The 19,240-nt window shown below is 34.1% G+C and overlaps 3 protein-coding genes and 1 long non-coding RNA gene across 6 annotated transcripts; 1 reads left to right on the plus strand and 3 right to left on the minus strand.

Annotated features, from left to right (window-relative positions):
• Positions 1–1,875: 1,875 nt before the first annotated feature.
• On the minus strand, positions 1,876–5,894 carry LOC140821231 (beta-hexosaminidase 3-like). Of its 2 annotated transcripts, XM_073181671.1 has the most exons (16): positions 5,876–5,894; positions 5,479–5,581; positions 4,762–5,106; positions 4,589–4,663; positions 4,437–4,472; positions 4,209–4,320; positions 4,052–4,122; positions 3,632–3,762; positions 3,463–3,528; positions 3,274–3,374; positions 3,135–3,194; positions 3,010–3,043; positions 2,791–2,889; positions 2,652–2,711; positions 2,320–2,570; positions 1,876–2,222 (listed from the first exon to the last, which is right to left on the minus strand). In XM_073181671.1, exons 3-16 carry the CDS (start codon positions 5,095–5,097, stop codon positions 2,056–2,058), a joined length of 1,599 nt encoding a protein of 532 aa, XP_073037772.1. In that variant the 5' UTR covers positions 5,098–5,106; positions 5,479–5,581; positions 5,876–5,894; the 3' UTR covers positions 1,876–2,055. The 2 variants fall into 2 exon arrangements, with proteins under 2 accessions (XP_073037772.1, XP_073037766.1); XM_073181665.1 differs by lacking the exon at positions 5,876–5,894 and having other exon boundaries at positions 5,479–5,866.
• Positions 5,895–9,457: 3,563 nt separating this feature from the next.
• Positions 9,458–14,867, minus strand: LOC140821245 (leucine-rich repeat receptor protein kinase HPCA1-like). Its single transcript, XM_073181675.1, is given in 20 exon segments — positions 9,458–9,662; positions 9,664–9,981; positions 10,184–10,419; positions 10,514–10,733; positions 10,804–10,943; positions 11,130–11,282; positions 11,365–11,834; positions 11,925–12,059; positions 12,144–12,215; positions 12,329–12,403; positions 12,492–12,560; positions 12,657–12,728; positions 12,834–12,905; positions 12,982–13,056; positions 13,156–13,317; positions 13,409–13,480; positions 13,589–13,663; positions 13,794–13,865; positions 13,982–14,102; positions 14,734–14,867. Coding segments are annotated over 20 exon segments (2,778 nt in total). The 5' UTR covers positions 14,825–14,867; the 3' UTR covers positions 9,458–9,584.
• Positions 11,135–14,892, plus strand: LOC140821253 (uncharacterized). Of its 2 annotated transcripts, none has more exons than XR_012115684.1 (6): positions 11,135–11,262; positions 12,130–12,235; positions 12,331–12,424; positions 13,609–13,696; positions 13,768–14,564; positions 14,755–14,892. It is a non-coding gene; the product is annotated as an uncharacterized lncRNA (long non-coding RNA). The 2 variants fall into 2 exon arrangements; XR_012115683.1 differs by having other exon boundaries at positions 13,609–13,689; positions 13,781–14,564.
• Positions 14,893–15,763: 871 nt separating this feature from the next.
• Positions 15,764–18,804, minus strand: LOC140821257 (stearoyl-[acyl-carrier-protein] 9-desaturase, chloroplastic). The gene is made up of 3 exons (XM_073181696.1): positions 18,542–18,804; positions 16,728–17,232; positions 15,764–16,595 (listed from the first exon to the last, which is right to left on the minus strand). The coding sequence occupies exons 1-3, from the start codon at positions 18,649–18,651 to the stop codon at positions 16,035–16,037; spliced, it is 1,176 nt and encodes a 391-aa protein (XP_073037797.1). The 5' UTR covers positions 18,652–18,804; the 3' UTR covers positions 15,764–16,034.
• Positions 18,805–19,240: the final 436 nt, after the last annotated feature.

Here is a 19,240-nt window from a genome sequence, read left to right on the forward strand (position 1 = left end):
TTTAGAAAATAGTTATAAGATAAAACTAAAGTATCTCTCAAGGAAAGAACGCGTAGAAGATCGAGAGACGTTCTAAAGAATTCAGGATTATGGTTTCAGATACGCTTCCATTTAAAATTTTCAGTCAAATTCTTAATGATTTAGAATGATGGCTTTTGCAGTTTATGGATTTTCCCATCCTATATTATTTTACACACTTAATATGTATACCCGATAGATAACCCGTAATCGTTGTCTATTAGCGTATTTTTTTGGAGAAACAACAACAGTTCTTTTAAACTGTTGCTATATTTGCTGCGGTTTTGCTAAATTTAGCGACAGTTTTAAAGAGATTTATGCAAAACAGTTGGATTTTTTTTACACATTACACATATGGATTTATTGACTATCAAAATTCATATTGTCTCGAAATTAATTCGACTTTTAATTATTACAGCCTATGTTTTGAACATAGATACACGAACCTTGTTTAATTTACAAACATGTTTTTTGATCAAGAAGAAGCTGAATTTTAAGGGTTAATTAGTTGTAAATTTTATGTGATCCTGATATAAGTAACAAAATTATTTAAGATATTATTTAATTAGTTTCGTAAACTAAATTAAAATGAAATAATAATTCAAGGACAAAGATGACGTAGACGTGTGATGATAGTATAAAACTATAAATGCATTTTGCAGTGGGACTGTGTCGCCGGCCGGCCGCAGGGTCCTCTCCATCAATATATTAATATTAATAGTATATTTTCTGTGAAATTAAATTGACTCCATGTATATTTATAATGATTATTGATATTTTTTCGTGAGGAATATGAGATTTAAAATTAATCTCACGAAATTGATATGTGATATAATCTTATAAAAAAAATTTATACTAATATCTATAATTCACTAATTCATCGCATCTACGATGATTACATGTTCTTGTTTTAATTATCTAAAATTTGATTCAAATTCTACAAATGAATATAGTTATAATCGTTATATAATTGTAGAAATATAATACAACAATAATTTATATGATCAATGAATTAATATTGTAATTTGATTTGACTAATCCTATATTTGGAGTTTCCCAAAATGCACATGTTGCAGGTAGATTGACCATTCATTTTTGTTGCACAATTTCCTACAAAATCTTAAAACAAGGGGCAGTAAAGAAAACAACATATCACGAGGGAACACACACATCCATGTGTACCTATGAAATATACAACATTTTTGTCTCCTCCTCTTTCGAACTCTCCCCCCTCAATTTCATGACTATTTCTGTCTTCAAATTCAATTATCTTGCTTTGGAGATTGGGTCCCCATCACTTGTTTCACCTACTTGGCTCAGTTGGAATCTTCAAATCATCAACCAAAATGAACCTTGTGACTGAACTTAATTTTCTCATCAGTTTCATTTATTATGTAGTAGATCTCTTGTGAGATGAACTCACGAATATTTATATGTGAGACGGGTCAGCCCTAATGAAAAGTAATACTCTTCATGGATGATCCAAATAAGAGATCCGTCTCACAAAATACGACCCGTGAGACCGTCTCACACAAGTTTTTGTCTTTATTATGTATGTGCATATCTCCAAACCATGCTCTCCACTTGGTCATATATATTTGTCGCATTGTGATGTTAATCTTTTATGTTGTCGATATAGTCATGCATCTTCTGATTTTTGGTAATTTTATTTGTTTATCTTGAATGTTGATGTGAGCGTCACATCAATTTATCAATGGTGTCAAAACAACGTCACATCGAAAAAAGAATAAGCTTATCAAGAAAATAAACAAAATTAATGAACTCAGGCCGAAATTTTAAAACATAGATGATCAAAATCGCAAAGTCAAATATATGAGATCAAAATTCAAAATCAAATTTATCAAAATCATCGTCGTCGTCGTCATCATTATTGTTTTTTTATTCAAATGATAGAAATCCAACTATATTTAATCATATATAAGAATAAATTATAATGAACAAGATATATGAATGAAATTTATGTACCAATCGATGGACGATGTTCAATTGATTTGCACCAAATTATACACACTATTGTTATTGCGTATAACAGGAACCAGGCTTTTTTGGTGCCACCCTACCTGGACCAGCCAACGGAGATGCGGCTACTCCCCTCTGGTTCAGTAGACACCTGAAATGGGCCAACCGACCCACCACTTGCCTCGGATCCTTGGCTATCTTGTTGTAAGGAGTCCATAGCCTCTCTGAATTTATACCAAAATATCCACAGCATAAGCTTAAATGTTAATACACTACTCTAAATCTCTAAATACCAAGAAGAGCCAACGACCATAAAAGTACCTGCTGCAGCAGCCGCGCGTGGCCATATGGTTTGCTCGATGTCGGATCCATCAATATGTTCACCCCACATACACACCTCCCCTCCAAGAACCAAAGCCTGTTGCTTCGGATCTGTGATATTAGTCAGCGGCTCGTTCATGTAGAAACCCGGCCATAAGGCATCCAAATGATCCAGATACCACTTGTCTTGGTTACTCACGATACATCGCAATCCATTTTCAACCACCCTTTGAGCAACACCACTCTCTAGCCTGCAGCATTACAAGCATGCACAGAACAATCAAATGCTAGTCGGTCTGGCCGTTTGAGTGTAATGATCTAAGGGTGTTTACCAGTTATGAACCACTGTTTTCCGGCTTAGTTTACTGCCGAAGTTGTTAAACGTCTCCTCCCTATGACATGTTAAAGAGTCATTTCCCAGAGGGACATATATATCAGTTTAAAGTACTTATTCTAGTGAGGGGTTCAAACCAGTTTATGATTTCGTATCCATGGGATAAAGCTATCTTCTGTGCTCTCAACACGAAATACTGATATGCCTCGGAACTGTTCATATTGTTTTTCTTTAACCTGTGAAGCAATAAGATGTAAATCTTTAGAACCTTCAAAGAAATTCGAATACTTTTTATGAGATTACTTCGACAACAATCATAGTACAGTACTTATGTAAGCAAGTTTTAGTATTCATACCAATTTCTCACATGAGGAGTTAACAGCCAGCAACCTACAATTGAAAGCTACCTTCCAATTATACCCGATAAACATGATAGAACAATAAGCAAGAAAATTAATATTTGTTGGAGTATAAATCTTACTGGTATCCACTTCGTCACCTCCCAGATGAATAAATCTGTACTTGAAGATCTTGCTGAAATCTGGAAAAAATATATATAAATAAATTGATGTATCCTGATGAATGACACAATCTCCTTTCGTATTATAGTATAATCATACCCGAAAGAATCCCATCTATCAACTTGAAGGTAAACTCATTGCTCACATCAAGGGGCTCCTTACAAAGAGGTGATGGCCATAGAACCGGATAGCCAATCCCCCTATATTTATTGTTTCAACACAATTATATCGGTTAGAGAACGACGGCTAAATATTCGAAGTTTGTTATTTAGAAAACTCTAATTGTACCAGGAGAGAGCGTGTCCTGGTACGTCTATTTCAGCCAATACGTTAATTCCTCGCCTTTGAGCATACCTGCGGTGTTAGGACCACCAACTTAGAAAACACGGACCATAGGCGGCTTCTCTGATTTTATGTAGAATTGTTAATGTAAGATAAAGATTATATATGAACTTGCCTTACAATCTCTGCAGCATCATCAAATGTATACCGTTCAGAGACGGAATACGCACCCTCCCACAGCTTTGGATACGAAGGTATCTCGAGAGGAAAAGATTGTGAATCTACAATGTGCCAATGTAGCACATTCTGAATGAAGGGAAAGCGAGTAAAATTAAGTACTAAATCGAATATCTCGTCTTCAAACCTTAAAAAATATAAAAACCAACTCTACTTGTCCTTGCTAAGGTTGCTGTAATTGTTTTGTCGTAATTAACAGCTATAATTTTGAATTTGCTGTCCAAAATATCATTTGATTTAAATTTATTTCTGAATATCTCAAACCAAAATCTTTGACGGAAAACATGCTGATGCAGGAAAAAAAAGCATAATAGACGACTAGGCACTTGAGCTAAGTAATATGTGAATTTTTACATACCAACTTGGTGTAAGTCATGGAATCAATAACCTTCTTTATAATTGGTAGCGTCTGATAATGCCTGGATGTATCTGCATTAATAGAAAGTTGAATCTTTCATGTAAGAACCATGTATTGTAAGTTCTACCTCAGCAGCAGGATTTGATGAAAATCTCACCGATCAAAAGTCCTCGATACGAGAACCTTGGCTCATCAATGATGATCCATGGAGCCTGATGGACTACGATTCCTCTAGTCGTCAAGTTAAAATAGCAAACTTGGCTAAATGTCTGTCAAAATTTTACACAAAACAAGCATTTACATTGTTTACACATTCCTTTTCTTTTTTTCGATAAAATAAAATAAAAATAGAAACACCTTGAGCTTATCAGAGAAAACATCAAACCTGAAGACCATGCAATGCTCCGTACACTGTTTGTGCCTGCATGAAACCAAATCGTTTTAAATTTAACTTACAAAACAACACTTGCAATTACATTTCTCAGACAGTTGTAAATTTGTCAGGCGAATTAATACTTTAGCAATGGTTATATATACCTCAATTCGTGCATAAAATGAATTTTCCTTTGCAGGGATATTTAGCTTGTACGACTCGTCTATACCATGTCGTAACTACACAGAAAAAAACACAAGTTTCTGAAGTTAAAACGAGCAATGAACCTAAGAATCTAAATTCATAAAAAGATATGTTAATTTCTCCACTAGTATACCTCATCGGAAGGTGAGAATATAACCACATGAATCCCTTTCAGCACCAAAGAGGGATCATGATGGGAAACATTGGCTTCAATGACATGATCTAATTTTATAGTGTCAACTGTCCTTGAGAATGCATCCTTGAGAATCCCGGAAGCATCAGCATATTTTGACCCTTCGGTCTTCAGCTCGAAATTGTTGCTGAAATAGAGAAGCTGGTGTCCATAGCTCACCGATTTCGGCATTGGCCATATGTTCAAGCGGTTGATATCAGCAGCAATCAGGGCCAAATTTACGAGAAAATATACCAAAACCGAAACAAATACACTTTGTAGCCAAGTTCTCTCCATCACAAGATCCTATTGAATCAGTCGAAACAAGTCAATATAAAAATTTTATCCCACTGATGAACATCTAAATGCCCATTTTAAAACAATATTCCAAACATAATTCTTGTACTCTTTACCTGTTATTCACAAATATGGTTTAAGTTTAAGCAAAATCCAAGAAATTCATACAAAATAAAGATCGAAACTCAAAATGGACAAGACTCGAGAGAATAAACGAATAACATTATTCTCAATTATCCAACAAACAAATAAGAATGCCGACACAAGAACTTATCCAAACAATATACAAACGAAAAAAAAAAAAGAGCAGTAAAGCAAGCAAAGAATTACTTCAGGATAAAAATGCAGTAAACAAAAAGAACATTCAATTCCATAGAATACCTCAAGTTCCCAAGAAATACAAGAAAGTGGAGAGCTTTAATGGAGCCTCTCGATCAAGAATCTAGAGCTTCCCAGTAATCCCAAGCGGAAAAAGATTTGTGGGCTAAAAATCAAGAAAAAAGCAACCAATATATCATCTGAGCAATAGTACAAAAATGGGAGGCGCGCAGAATAATTGCAACAAATTACGGTTCAACCACTCTATGGATTATGTAGTGTTCATGCGGTGGTTACGTTCATCCACAGCAGTTATTACACTCAGAAAATTCCAATTAAATGAATTTTAATAAAGAATCTTGAATACAAAACAATATTCTGTATGTTATTACGAAAAAAATAACATAAAATTAGCCGAGAGAGACTGCTCTAAATCTGTTTCTGAATGAATATCACGCACGTGAACGCGTGAGCATGGAGCGCATGAGTTGGCGTTTGTCGGTAATAGACTGGTAGTCGAAAAGGATCCTTCAAAGGATTTTGATTAACATATAATTTATAGAAAAATTCGGAACCATGAAAAATGTAAGCAAAGTCAAAGTTATAAAGATTGTTGAGATTTATGGATTTCAAATACAAAAATCATATTATATTAATAAAATTATAAAAAAAGTTAATGTATAATCTCTTAACGTAATATTATAAAAAAAATATTTTAATAATTTATTGTTACTCATACTTTTGAAATTTTAAATATCTCTAACATAAAAAAATATATTATATAGTCATTGAACGTAATATTATAAAAACATATTTTAGTATTTTGTTTTTGATAAAATATCAATTTTAGTTATGTATGCATTGATTTGTAACATTTTCAGTCATGTATATTTTGTTAAATCAATTATAGTCATGTAATTATGTTTTGATGATCAATTTTAGTCAATTAATTGACTAATTTCATTGTTATTTTTTCATAATTACTTTGTCAAACACATGTAACTACGAGAGAATTTTTTAACCACGTAGTTATAAAAATTTAACATGAGATCAGTTATTTAATCACATGATTTAGATTAGAATTACTAAAATTGATCGTTGAAATATAGTTACAAGAATATAATGTCTTCAATAAAATATATATAAGACGACAAATATCAAACATCGGTACATACATGATTAAAATTGATATTTTACCTTTATATTTATATATACTTTAGAATATTCTAATTAGATAAAATATTTATAAATAAACTACAAATTTACTAAAATATTTTTTGTAATATTTTTTAATTATATTATGAAAATATTTTTATATTCTTATGGGGATATCTTTGATTTATAAAAAATCACACCATGATTTCAAAAATGATAGACCCTCATATCATTAGATATATGTCTCATAAAATACGATCCGTGAGACCGTCTCACACAAGTTTTTACCTATTTTTTAATGCTTCGTTGACAGAAATACCCTTTTTGGTCTCATACATTTTGGAGAAGTGAATTATTGAAATGAAAATTATTACCATAAAAATTGTCTTTAAAAATTTAAAAAATTTGGCACGTACTTTTTATATAATGGTTTGGCAAATTTAATGGTAAAAAATTTAGATGAATATCTTACTAGTTATTAATAATACTATTATTTTTTATTTCAATAAAAAGTTAATTTCTAATTTGATGTTCGTTATATATATCTCATTAAAAAATTGAGATGAATATCTTACTAGTTATATACATAGTTTTCATATGATGTTTACCCATCTTGCTCGTCTTCTTACCTACCAATGAGTTGACAGTCGTTTATGAGATGTGATGAAATATATCCAAATTATACATCCAATAGATGAATGTCAGCTCATAAATAGACACAGAAATGAGCACGGTGGATGAGCAACATGTTAAAACTATAGTTATTTAATTCTATGTGAAAACAAAAATAGGTAATAGTGAACTAATTTTTTTTTTAAAAAAATTAGATTGACTTCAATAATCAAAAATCGTTTTTGGCAATTTTCTGGAACAAATACTTGTTTTTCATTCTTAACCAAAATTTCTTTTTCGTTTTCATTCTTCAATATAATGTCTCAATTTTCGACTCGATTCGATATAAAATGATTCCGAATGGATCCCACGTATGAAACTGTGATTTTTGTCAAAGACATTTGATCTCTTAAAAGCTTACCTGCTAATTGAATTTCATGAAAGGCAAATAAGTAGTTCAACATGATTAACACTACATAAAAAAACATATTTATTTATCATCCACGCCTCACCTTGTTTGTTTACCAACTCTCACCAATCTTATTCAAATATATATATATATATATATATATATATATATATATATATATATATATATATATATATATATATATATATATATATATATATATATATATATATATATATATATATATATTTAACAAACCGGCGGCCTATTGAAAAATGATCGAGAAGGGTACTTTGCTTTGTGCAGTTTTATTTTTTTGTTGCCTTGTGCCACAAAATCATGCACAAGTGCAGAGACGAGAATGCATTAAACAGCTTCGACCTTGTTCGGATTACCTCAGCAATAGCAAAAACCCACCTGAAAGCTGCTGTAAATCGCTCGATTTCGTGATAAAATCGATCCCGGAATGCTTGTGCAGCCTGATGAGCATCGAGGGGGCTAATCAAGCCGAACAAGCAGGCATCAATGTCACACAAGCGCAAACCTTGCCAGGAAGATGTGGCCAACATATCAATCCCCTCGGCTGCATTACAGGTATATTACATATAGCAATCGAATCAAAAAAAACGTTTGATCATGTTACCGTGGGTCCGAGTTCTGATACTACGTTAAAATAATAGATTTGGACTTAACTTCAACCCTAAAAATTAGTTCAAGGGGATAGTTGTTTAAATCTATATATACTATTTTCAAGAATTTAATTTATATGATATGAGACATGTGAGTGGAGTTGAGACCTAATGATTTGTAAACTTCACGAAGTGGTATATTCGATGCCTCACAAAAGATGTATTAAGTTGTTGAGTGTTATATATATAAGATTGACAATAATCTTTTTTGAGTTAGTTTTTGAAGTTAGTCAGATAAGAGCTACATGCATTTCTTTTTATATAATATATCTCATCTCACGAGCACATACATCTGTCTATATTAATTTTGAGCCTATTAATTGAGTAGTCAATTTGAATTCGGACACAAAAAAATTATAAATTATTCAAGTATGGGATAACTGAGTTAGGAGAAATTGTTTTGGTGTTACAGGGACACCCGATTCACGATCGAAGAAATCAGTTCCAAATGCTGGCGTCACTTCCTTCAGATTGACATTCATAGCTCATGTTACTGTTGACGTTGCCACATTTCTTATTTTGAGGGTATTTTAGTAAATTGAATAGGCACAGTACTATTACATGTCAATATAGAAGAATATATATATTGAATTTCAGATTTTTTTAATTTAATCATTATTGACTTAAATAATACTGTCGCTCGATTTGTCACTTGATTGTATATCAATTCATACATACATATGTTTATGATAAGATAAATATGAGGGAAATTTTTTTTTTTGTCAATTATCTTTTGTAATTTTTTGTTATGATTCGTTAAGTTGTCAAAGTTTGGTTTTGATATAGTACTAACTTTAAATTTCGATTATTTTGGTTCAATAATTTTCGATGTTATGTCAATATTTTCTGATATCATATCAACAATAGTATCACAATAACATAAATTAAAAATTACTGTATCGAAACCATAATTGTTAAAGACAAAAATTTGTGTGAGACGGTCTCAAACGTCGTATGTTGTTGACACAAGTATCTATTTGAGACCATCAATAAAAATAATTAATTTTTTATGCTAAGAATTATCTTTTTATTGTGATATCGGTATGTTAACTCGTCTCAACGATAAAAGATCCGTGAGACCAGTCTAATAAAATCCTACCAATTTTAAACTTGGTAACCGGAAACATACGATTCAAAGCCAAAATAATGAAAAATGGCTAATGGTAGAAATTAGAATAATCATATTGTATGAAACAAGTCGAATATTAACTTGGGTTTCTACTCTGATCGGAAGCAATGTATCCACCACCACTATATTCAAAAAGAACCTCCCTTTCTAGCCAAAGATTCATCGTAAGGGATGTTTAACCGGATCCGAATTCTGTTGCAGATGATGATGCAGAGGTTGAATTTGTGTTTAGGCCATCGTTGTGTAGGAATCGATTCGAGTGTTTTCACTACTTCATTCATTGTTGGACGAACTGAAGCTGATTCCTCCACGCATTGCACTGCCAACTCTACAAATCTTGAAAATCCTATAAGATCTGGTGTGTTTCTGATGGTGGGATCCATTATCTCCCTCAATCCGTAGTGTGATTCGTCGTGCTTATCCATCGCCGTTCTTATTTCGCGGACTATGTACTTTCCCTTTTCAATTGGCTGTTTTGCAGATATCAGTTCGAGCATCACCACACCAAAGCTGTAAACATCGCTTTTCTCTGTTAATTGTTGTGTCATGTAGTATTCGGGATCTAGATATCCCTGCAAACAGGTTAAAAGAACCAACTTCTATCAATACTCTGTTGGGCAGCAAACTATTTGACTGGATGGAGAAAGAAGTAAAATTCTCATTCAAGGATGATTCTTGAGAATTGTGCATGTAATTCTGAAGTAAAATGAATCAATTAGTTTGGTAATTGTTGAGGGGGAGGATTCTTCAGAAACTTAGTTGGAGAATGCTCACCAATGTGCCTTTAACTTGAGTTGAAACATGGCCTTTTGAAGCCTCGGAGACCAATTTAGACAGTCCAAAATCTGCAACTTTTGCTGTTAGATTTTCATCCAGCAAAATATTGGTAGACTTGACATCCCTATGAATTATTGGAGGATGTGCAAGCTCGTGTAAATAAGCTAATCCTCTAGCTGAACCAAGTGCGACCCGTATCCTCCTCTTCCAATCTAGATGAGTTCCACTCCTTCCTGTATATTTGGGGGAAAAAAAGAAAATTGTGCTGATTTCTGATCTAAAAATCAATCATATGGAATTTGGAAATCTTCACCTCATTGTCCCCACCTTTAAGATTTTCTCTCAGTGTTCCATTGGCCATGAATTCATACACTAACATTTGTTCACCTTGTTCGAAACAAAATCCCACCAAGCCAACCAGGTTTTTGTGATGAACTCTTGAGAGCAACTCGATTTCGGTCTTGAATTCGAGTCCACCTTGCATGGAACCTCGTTGAGCCTTTTTTACTGCGACCAGTTTTCCACTGGAGAGCATTCCTCTGTATACCTGAAATCATAAACGAGTAAAAATGCGACTTACGCTATAGTTTATTAGCAACAATTATCAAGAAATCTACCTTTCCATAACCTCCCGAGCCAATCTCATTGCTTTCAGAGAAGTTACTGGTAAATTTCTTGAGCTCGTCATAAGAGAACCATCTGGCTCCTTTTAGCTGTGGTGCACCTCCACTGTCATTTCCCTTTGGAATCCAACTTGCTGGATTTAAAAAAAAAAACAAATTCTAGTTAAAAAAATAGAAGTTATCATTATCAGGGGATGAGAAGGAATAATGACAAAAACAGCATAAAACTCGATATATGGGAGGGAGGATGTGCTGAAATACTTCCATCTTTTACAAATTGATGGGAGTTGAAGTTGCAATGCTAGTAAAATGAGAATTACCAAATGGTTTATGAACTGAAATGGCTTGTTCAGCACGTCTTTTCTGTCGAAGGGCGTATATCCCTAACCCAGCTAGCACCAGCACAAGAAATGCTCCGGCAATTGATATCCCAGCAATCGTAGTCAAGCTAAAGTGAGTTCTCCTATGATCATCTGAAGTATCCATATTGTTTTATATAATTAAGCCATACATTCTAGAATTCTTGAACTGGAATCATGATCTAATCAAATTTACCTCCGAAAATGTATGGAGATGCTATGAAAAAATAGGGTCCAAACTCTGCAGAAGGTTTAAATGTTTGGTTACTCATAGCAAATCCAAGTCTCTGAATCTCTGATCTATTGAAGTACTTAGCGTTGGATGGAAAGAGTCCTAGCTGCACCTGGAGATAGTCGTCTACATTGAAAAAGGGATTCTGCACCGAAACGGATCCTGGGGAAAGGCCTAGTTTTAACCAAAGGCTCATTTCCAGGGAATGAAACAAACTGCCATTAGACAATTCTCGGAATAGTGGTGCTCTAAAGTATAATGTTCCTTCATAAGGATATGCACATTCGCAGCTCTGCGGGTTGAGTTTTTTATCAGCTTCACACAACTGACTTCCACAGTTTGATAAGCTTGTGGTATAAGGTCTTGCCGATTGCTGAATCTGACAATAAATTGTGTTTTCGAGAGAAGCTGAGCATAGAGGATTTCCAATCAATCTGTAGCACGGAAGAAAATTTTGTCGTTAGTCTGATAGCAAATGTTTATTTTCAATGTTATGATGAACACAAAGTATGAACAGTCCTTACTCTAATGTGCTTTTGTATTCAGATCCGAGTGTTACTGATGATATGTCGTTGTTTTTCAAGTCAACTAGTTGCAGCTGCTCACTAACGTTGCCACTCATGTCTAATTTGTCAGCAAAAGCATTGTTCCTCAGTTTCCTGTTGCATTTTTGTTATAACTTTATGGAAAAGAAACTATTTTCTATCGATTGGCATATATATAACCCAGATTTTTCGACTCACACTTGCTCGATCTGAGGTAAGTTGAAAATCTCTGGGGGCACAGATCCTTGTAGAGGTCCATATTCAATCACCCTGACAAGGAGACCATACAGGTAAAAAAAGATCTGATAGTATGGTTCTTGATTTTAAGGTTACAGGAATCAGTTTTCATGTTTCTGACCAGTAAATAAATACTTGATACTCACAGAGTGTTTAGTGAACTTAAGGTCGAGAACCAATTTGGAGCTTCTGATCTCTTGAAAGAGTTGTTACTCAAGTCCCTGTCGAAATATAGTTCTAAGGTATGTTTTTGAATAAAAATAAGAAGAAATTATCTTAACAATGGCAACCAGTGGTAGTAGTTCTTACACATAATTAAGGGAGTTCATTCCAGTTAAGTTGGGTAATACACCAGACAACATATTGTGAGCCAAATTTCTGCAATGAAATTTCATATGTCCGGCATCAATCTCTAGGAATATACTTGACGATGGAAAAAACAAGAATTCCATTCGATGAAAAAAAAGTACTCACAATTCAGTGATCTTAGTGAGGTTGTTTAGATTTGAGGGGACACTTCCTTTCAGGGAATTGCGGTCAAGCCGACTGGGATACATAATTATCGAAGCCAAAAAAGTAAGAAAATGGCTCATATTTAAAGACGCAGTTATTAAATCACAAGGAAATCTAGTAAGATCAGAGTTCACTCACAGAACCTCGAGTGACTGAACCAATCCTAGGGTGGATGGAATGTACCCTTCGAATTCGTTTCCATCAAACAATCTGTCAATTTTAAACTATAAATGAATACAAAACATAGGAGGAGGAGAGAGCGTGAGTACTTTGTTTGGTGACTTACAAGTGTATTAATGACATATCTGAACTAAAAAGTTGTTCTGGGATTTGTCCTGAAAGCTGGTTCTTGTTAAAATGGCTGCAAAGCTATGTTGAATCAGAAATCTTGAAAGGAAGACAGAGAAAATATATAATCAAAACAGATGAGAACGACTTTTGAAACTTTAGCTTCACTTACAAGTGTCTCGCCTTTTTAAGGAGGTCAAGTCCAAAATTACTATTTAATGAGACAGGCAATGGTCCTCTCAACTGATTTTCAGCAAGATCCAGCCAATATAGCTTGGAGAGTTTACCCAAGGATGGCGGTATCTCTCCGGTTAAATTATTGCTATTAAGCGCCCTGAAAATGTAAGTGTTATTAGTTCCATAAGAAAGACAAAGATACTGTCTTAAGGAATCATATATTAAGATGATTAATTAGACATTCTTACAGAAAAGTAAGCTCGGAAAGATTTCCCAATTCACTTGGTATGGTATTTGTAAAGCTACAACCAGCAAGAATTCTGAAGAAAATATGCGTAAATAATGAAATCAATGTTGATTGCAATATTACAAAAGATTGAAGAACTATTGTGGATCTTGAATGGTTTATTAGAGCTATTTGATCTTACAATATGGTCAATTTTTGCAGATCTCCTAGCTGTGGAGAGAGAGGACCTGTGAGGCCAGTGTTGAATGACAAATCCCTGAAATCAATAACTTCGATTCTAAGGTTAAAGGTTGATAGTTAGACCGAATAGCGTGCCACCAATCTCTTGGCTATTAGGATGTCTAATGAAAACTTTTAAAGTTTTATGTTACAGGTGCAGAACTTACAAGGAAATTAGTTCGGTGAGGCCTCCTATGTCTCCACTCATTTTACCGGTTAGTCCCATGGTTGATAAACCCCTGAAAATTTATTCATTTCTTATTTAATGAACTAACAAAGATCATTTGATTGAAGAAAGAACAAACAGGAAGCAATCTAGAGGAAATTGTGAATTCTATGACATTATCATACTTACAGAGACGTTACTCTTGAGTTGTTGCATGAAACTCCCTCCCAAGATACACAAGGATCGTCTGACTTATCCCAACTCGGCGGTGTCTTTCCCCACTGATCTTTTAGCGATCTAAGTACAGCAGCTGCACGCCATCCATTTTAAAATTACTAGGCACGAACATGAACTAGAAAGTTTTTACTGCAAACATTTCATCTTGTCCCTTAATGGATATATCATTAGCAGACAAAAAAGAGCGATTCCAAACACAAAAAGTATGTGTTTCTTGGTAAACTCCAGTGTGGTTACGATCTATCTTAATCTCTTTTTGTTATCTATACTCTTCGTTTGCACTTCTAGATTGCACAGTTTTACAAAATAAACATTCCATTCCTAATAGGAGGATCAATTATGGCGGCTCGTAGTTCTTCTGAAGCGACAAATTACACAGCCATGAGGCCATAGGTCCAAAGTACTTAACAAAATGATGTATCGTGTCTGGTTTCAGGTTTACGAGTCGAGTCAATACATGTTCATAAATAGAACATGGAAGATCATGAAGCGACCAGGAAGTCACACAACTACAAGGAACACTAAATTTGGTCGTGTAAGTGTCCTCATTGAAACTATTTCCCTAATTTCTAAAAGAGCTTCACTATCATAATTAGTCCGATCCCAAGACGCATTTCTAACAAGAAAGATGCACGCATGCAAGCATCTGCACGCCCTCAAACAACAAGCTAAAAAAGCGAGTAGCAGAAAAGAATTAATTTTACCATCTTCCGGATTTGTTGCAGAATAGATATTATGAAGAAATGTTGAGAAAATGAGCAGATGATAGCGAAAAAGCCTCAGCTTGGCCGCCATTATAGGTGTAATGAAACTCCTCCTTAATCTATATAGCAAATGATATATTATGCTAACTTGAAATCCTGCAACAGCATGCTCGTTTGAAAGATCAATGGAGAAAAAATAACTAAAAGAACATAATAAATGTTCTTGATTATGGTTTAGAAATAGCGTGTTTGAGTAGAATGCAGAAATCTTGAAATTGAAGAGAATAAAAACAGAAAGAAAGAATGTGCTAGCTATGTTGGTAGGAGTGGTCAGGACAGGAGAAAAAGGTTGGAACTAATTCATTTGGTGTTTCAAATGATTGTACATTGTCTTAGAAGCTAAGCCAATTCAACCAATAGTCCAGTAATAAAATCAACTATTTGCTATTCATGATTGGGTTTCTAAGAGATCTAGTAGAAAGTTGAGATAGTATATTATATTGGCAGTGATTTACGCATTTTATGAAGTCTTATAAAATCTTTTTGGTTTTGGTAAGAACACGTCTGTTGTCTCTCAAGAATCGAAAGTCTTCAAAATTATAGTCGAGGATATTTGGAATTTAGTTGCATGCATTTTGTTGAGCTTAAGATTCCTTCCGGCCGTCCTAGCCCATGCGACATTTTTTTGTGAATGTTGTTTTTTTTATTGCCCTAAAATATGTAATTTTTTGGCTTCATTATTTTATCTTTTTCATTATTTATCTATTAAAAAGATAAATGGGACATGCATGGAAAAGGATACCATATGTTGTTCATTACTTTAGAAAGATCAACATTTGACTCTCTTAATATCTTTATTTTAGATCCGTGACTAATGAAAAGTTAATTGAATTTTATTTTCTGATAAATTCTTTTTTAAAATTATAATTATTGTTCATGTATTTTGTATGGATTTTACAGAATGAAATCCGGTGGCTGAGTCCTTCAAAGTTCAACGAATTTAATACCAATAAATAATACATCACCATGATAAAGATAAAGAAACATTCAGATTGCAGCACTCATAATATTGCATTCAACCAATCCACCCAGCTCGTACAAAAAAACTCTCAAATACGGTGAAAAAGATACCAGTTGCCGTCACCTCATTGCAGGTAATCAAGAATACAGAAACATGCTGTATCTACAAAAACACATGCCAAAGGAAACAAGAAATATTATTCAACCTGAGTTTTTAACAGAAACTGGATGGGCTATAGGAGTTTCTAATGGTCGACTAAATTCATCAGCAGTAGCAGAATTCAAATGTTGACTTCTCGACCGAATATCCAGCTAAATGGAGCAGATGACACCTCCTTTGCCCTTGCTGCTGCTCTCTCCTCCAACTTTCTAATTCTAGGTGGCAACTTACAAACGTAATCCTGTGCTTTACGCCCCTCGCCAGAAAGACCGGTCAATTTCTCGACCTCCCATCTAGCTACTAAAAATTCTAAAATATCAGCATAATCCTTCGCTGTGTATACCCCGAGTTTCTGTGCCACAGAAGAGTAGTTCTCGAATAAATTGTCGTCTGTCCCATCATACATTAAATGTGCAGGCATCGAGACCTTTTTCTTCATCATGTCAGCAAGACTCAATACTGTGCCCTCGGGATCAATCTCAAAGAGCTTTTCGACAATTTTCGTGTAGGCAGTTTCGTGACGTTTCTCATCTGCAGCAATGGTGCCACATATCTGAGCAAGTTTCATATCTCCGTGTTCTTTGGCAAGCCTTGCTGTGTTCCCATGAGAAATAAAAGTAGCCCTTTCTTGAAATGACGTGTAGATGAATCCAAGATATGGGTTGTTCTCTGTTTGAGGATCCTGTTACATGGTTCGACAATCTGATACTTAAAATTTCATAAATGAATACACACCAAAGACAACCTAAGATATGCAGAAACAAGTCCATCGACTATTTTTAATATTCAAGCTATCAATTGATCATCCTCTTACCATTCCAGATCCAATCAGGTATTGTATGGTTTTCTCTATTTGCTTCATGTCTACACGTCCCGAAAGGTAAAGATACTTATTCAGAAGGTCACCATGCCTATTCTCTTCAGCAGTCCATGCCCTTGTCCAAATAGCCCAAGGACTGAGGCTAGCACCAGTCTCATCTCGAACGGCATCTAGCGTGTTGATCATGGTTTGATAAGTTGGAAGTGCCTCCTCTGTGATCATATCTCCAACCAACACAACAAGATAGTCGTCGGGAATCTCCTTACATCGTTCTCTTAGCTCTTTAACTTGCTCGTGGAATCCTTCCAAAGCAGGGTCTGGCAGGAAGTCACTAGGTTGCCAAGACTTCTCGACGTTCTTTAGGATCACCAGGAGGTTATTTTCAGCCCAAGAGTGCAGAGAATTAAAAATCTCACGTTTTTCGGGTGGCATGGAATAAGTCACCTGAACATGTACTTCTCGTGGTGGAGTGAACGGCTTCTTGGCATTTCCAATGTTTCTACATTTAATCAACCAGAGATTCTAAGATACGGAAGTGAAAAATTGATTCATAAAACAATGAATAATTAGAAGTAAAAAAGGCTTCAGCAAACTCTGTTAAATTAGACATCACATTCTGCAAGCACTAATACACTGTCTAAGATCTTCACACATTACACTTTTTTGGGGAGGTGCGGCAAATGTTTTCTAACAGCAAACAAAATCAAGGCCTTAGCTTCGAAGACAAATAGGCCTGAAGATGAGATGTTCTTCCGTTTAATTTCATTCATATTCCAGAGAAGCAGATAGACTCCTTCCTTAAAACCAACCACACATTCCGGTTTCTTACCTTACATTCCATACATAATTTCTTGAAATGTCCCCTCCGTTTTTATTTCTTGCGGGATCCATCATATATTTTATGTCAACCACGACTACCCTTTTATAGTAATCGAGGAAGCAGTCATGTGAAAGATTGTAGTTCTTAATGCACAGGGAGAAGAGTTATTTAAACCCTCGTCTTAATTTCCATGGTATTAAAGTCCTAAGGCTGGAGTATCTTCTTGGCGAATACAATTGCATCAAACGAAATATACAAAAAAGTAGGTGAATTCATCATGTTATGTAATTTGCGGTGTTTATTTCAATGACATGCTTTCATCTACCTTTTCACCACACCGCCAACACCAACAACAGGATTTTTTTTTTGGACAATGCAACTTTGGTTTTTAAAAAATGCAAAAAATTAAATAAACAAAACATCTTTTGCTGAGAAATAAAAACATAAGATCCAAACACTTTTTTAAAAAAAATGAGATAAAAAAGACAAATATCGAAAAACTGCGCATGCAACTTCAATTGAAAAAACTGCAAGACTAACACGAGAGGAAAGCACTTGTCTGGTAAGATTCAATGAACGCAATACAAAAAACATGCCCATACAGGAAATAATGCCGGTGAAAAACCGTGAAAAGTGCTTTTTACCCAGCAAATGCTCACACACAAGTAAGATTTCGAACGTGCAATTCATTTACCACAAAGAAACTTAAAATTTTAAGATCAATTACAAGGCCCAAAAAACAAGAAATCCAAGCTTGACATTTTCATTCAATTTCTAACCAAATTAAACATTAAAATAAATAAATTCACCAACCCCCACCCACACACACACACACAAAACAAAATTTAAAATCACCTCTATCAAGAAATCAAAACAGAAAAACCCAACTCGGATCGCTCGTACCGATTAAAGTAGTCATCATTCAGAAAGCAAAAACAAAACACACGCACAAGAATTTACGAGAAAAATAGAATGGAAAAAAAATTACGCAGAGGGCGAATGAACGGTCGAAGCCATGACAGTTTTGTGAGATCTGGTCTGAGGACCGCCTAAAGAAAGCATCTTGTATTGAGGTAAGAAGCTAAGTTTAAGTGCCATTTTCTTGAATTCACAATGCTTGGATCCTTGAAAAGATCAAAACTTTCTCTTGATTCCACGATTTAATTTGATAAAACCCAAATAAGGGAAAAAAACGTAGCTTTGCTTTGAGTAAAGGAAAAGGGAAGCAACGAGAGAAGGGAAAAGTGAGGTCCAGAGAGACAGCCGCACTAATATAAGGCCAAACCAGCCTAATAAAAAAAAATCTTCAAAAAAAATAAATTAAATTAAATTTTTAGTCTTTACTAATTGATATTACATTATTTTTTTTTTTAGAAAAATCCTCATTTTATCGACTAAATTTAATTATCTTCAATTTTATTTATATATAAAATCTATAAATATATTATTATAATATTGGCATTACTTAATTTTCTTGACAATATCCACTCTCTCTTTTCCACTATCTTAATATCAATTTTTCCGAATGAATAATTTAAGATATCGTCATTATATTTATATAAAATTTTAAGTAGTCAATGAATGTGAAGGACGGCTGATATATAAAATTATTTAGGTGATTATTTATTAATATCCGTACCATTTATTTTAGCTTTTTTTTTTGTAAAAATAAAAAAACAATATATAG

The sequence above is a fragment of the Primulina eburnea genome, chromosome 2 (genome assembly GCF_022965805.1).
Source record: "Primulina eburnea isolate SZY01 chromosome 2, ASM2296580v1, whole genome shotgun sequence".
NCBI lineage: Eukaryota > Viridiplantae > Streptophyta > Magnoliopsida > Lamiales > Gesneriaceae > Primulina > Primulina eburnea.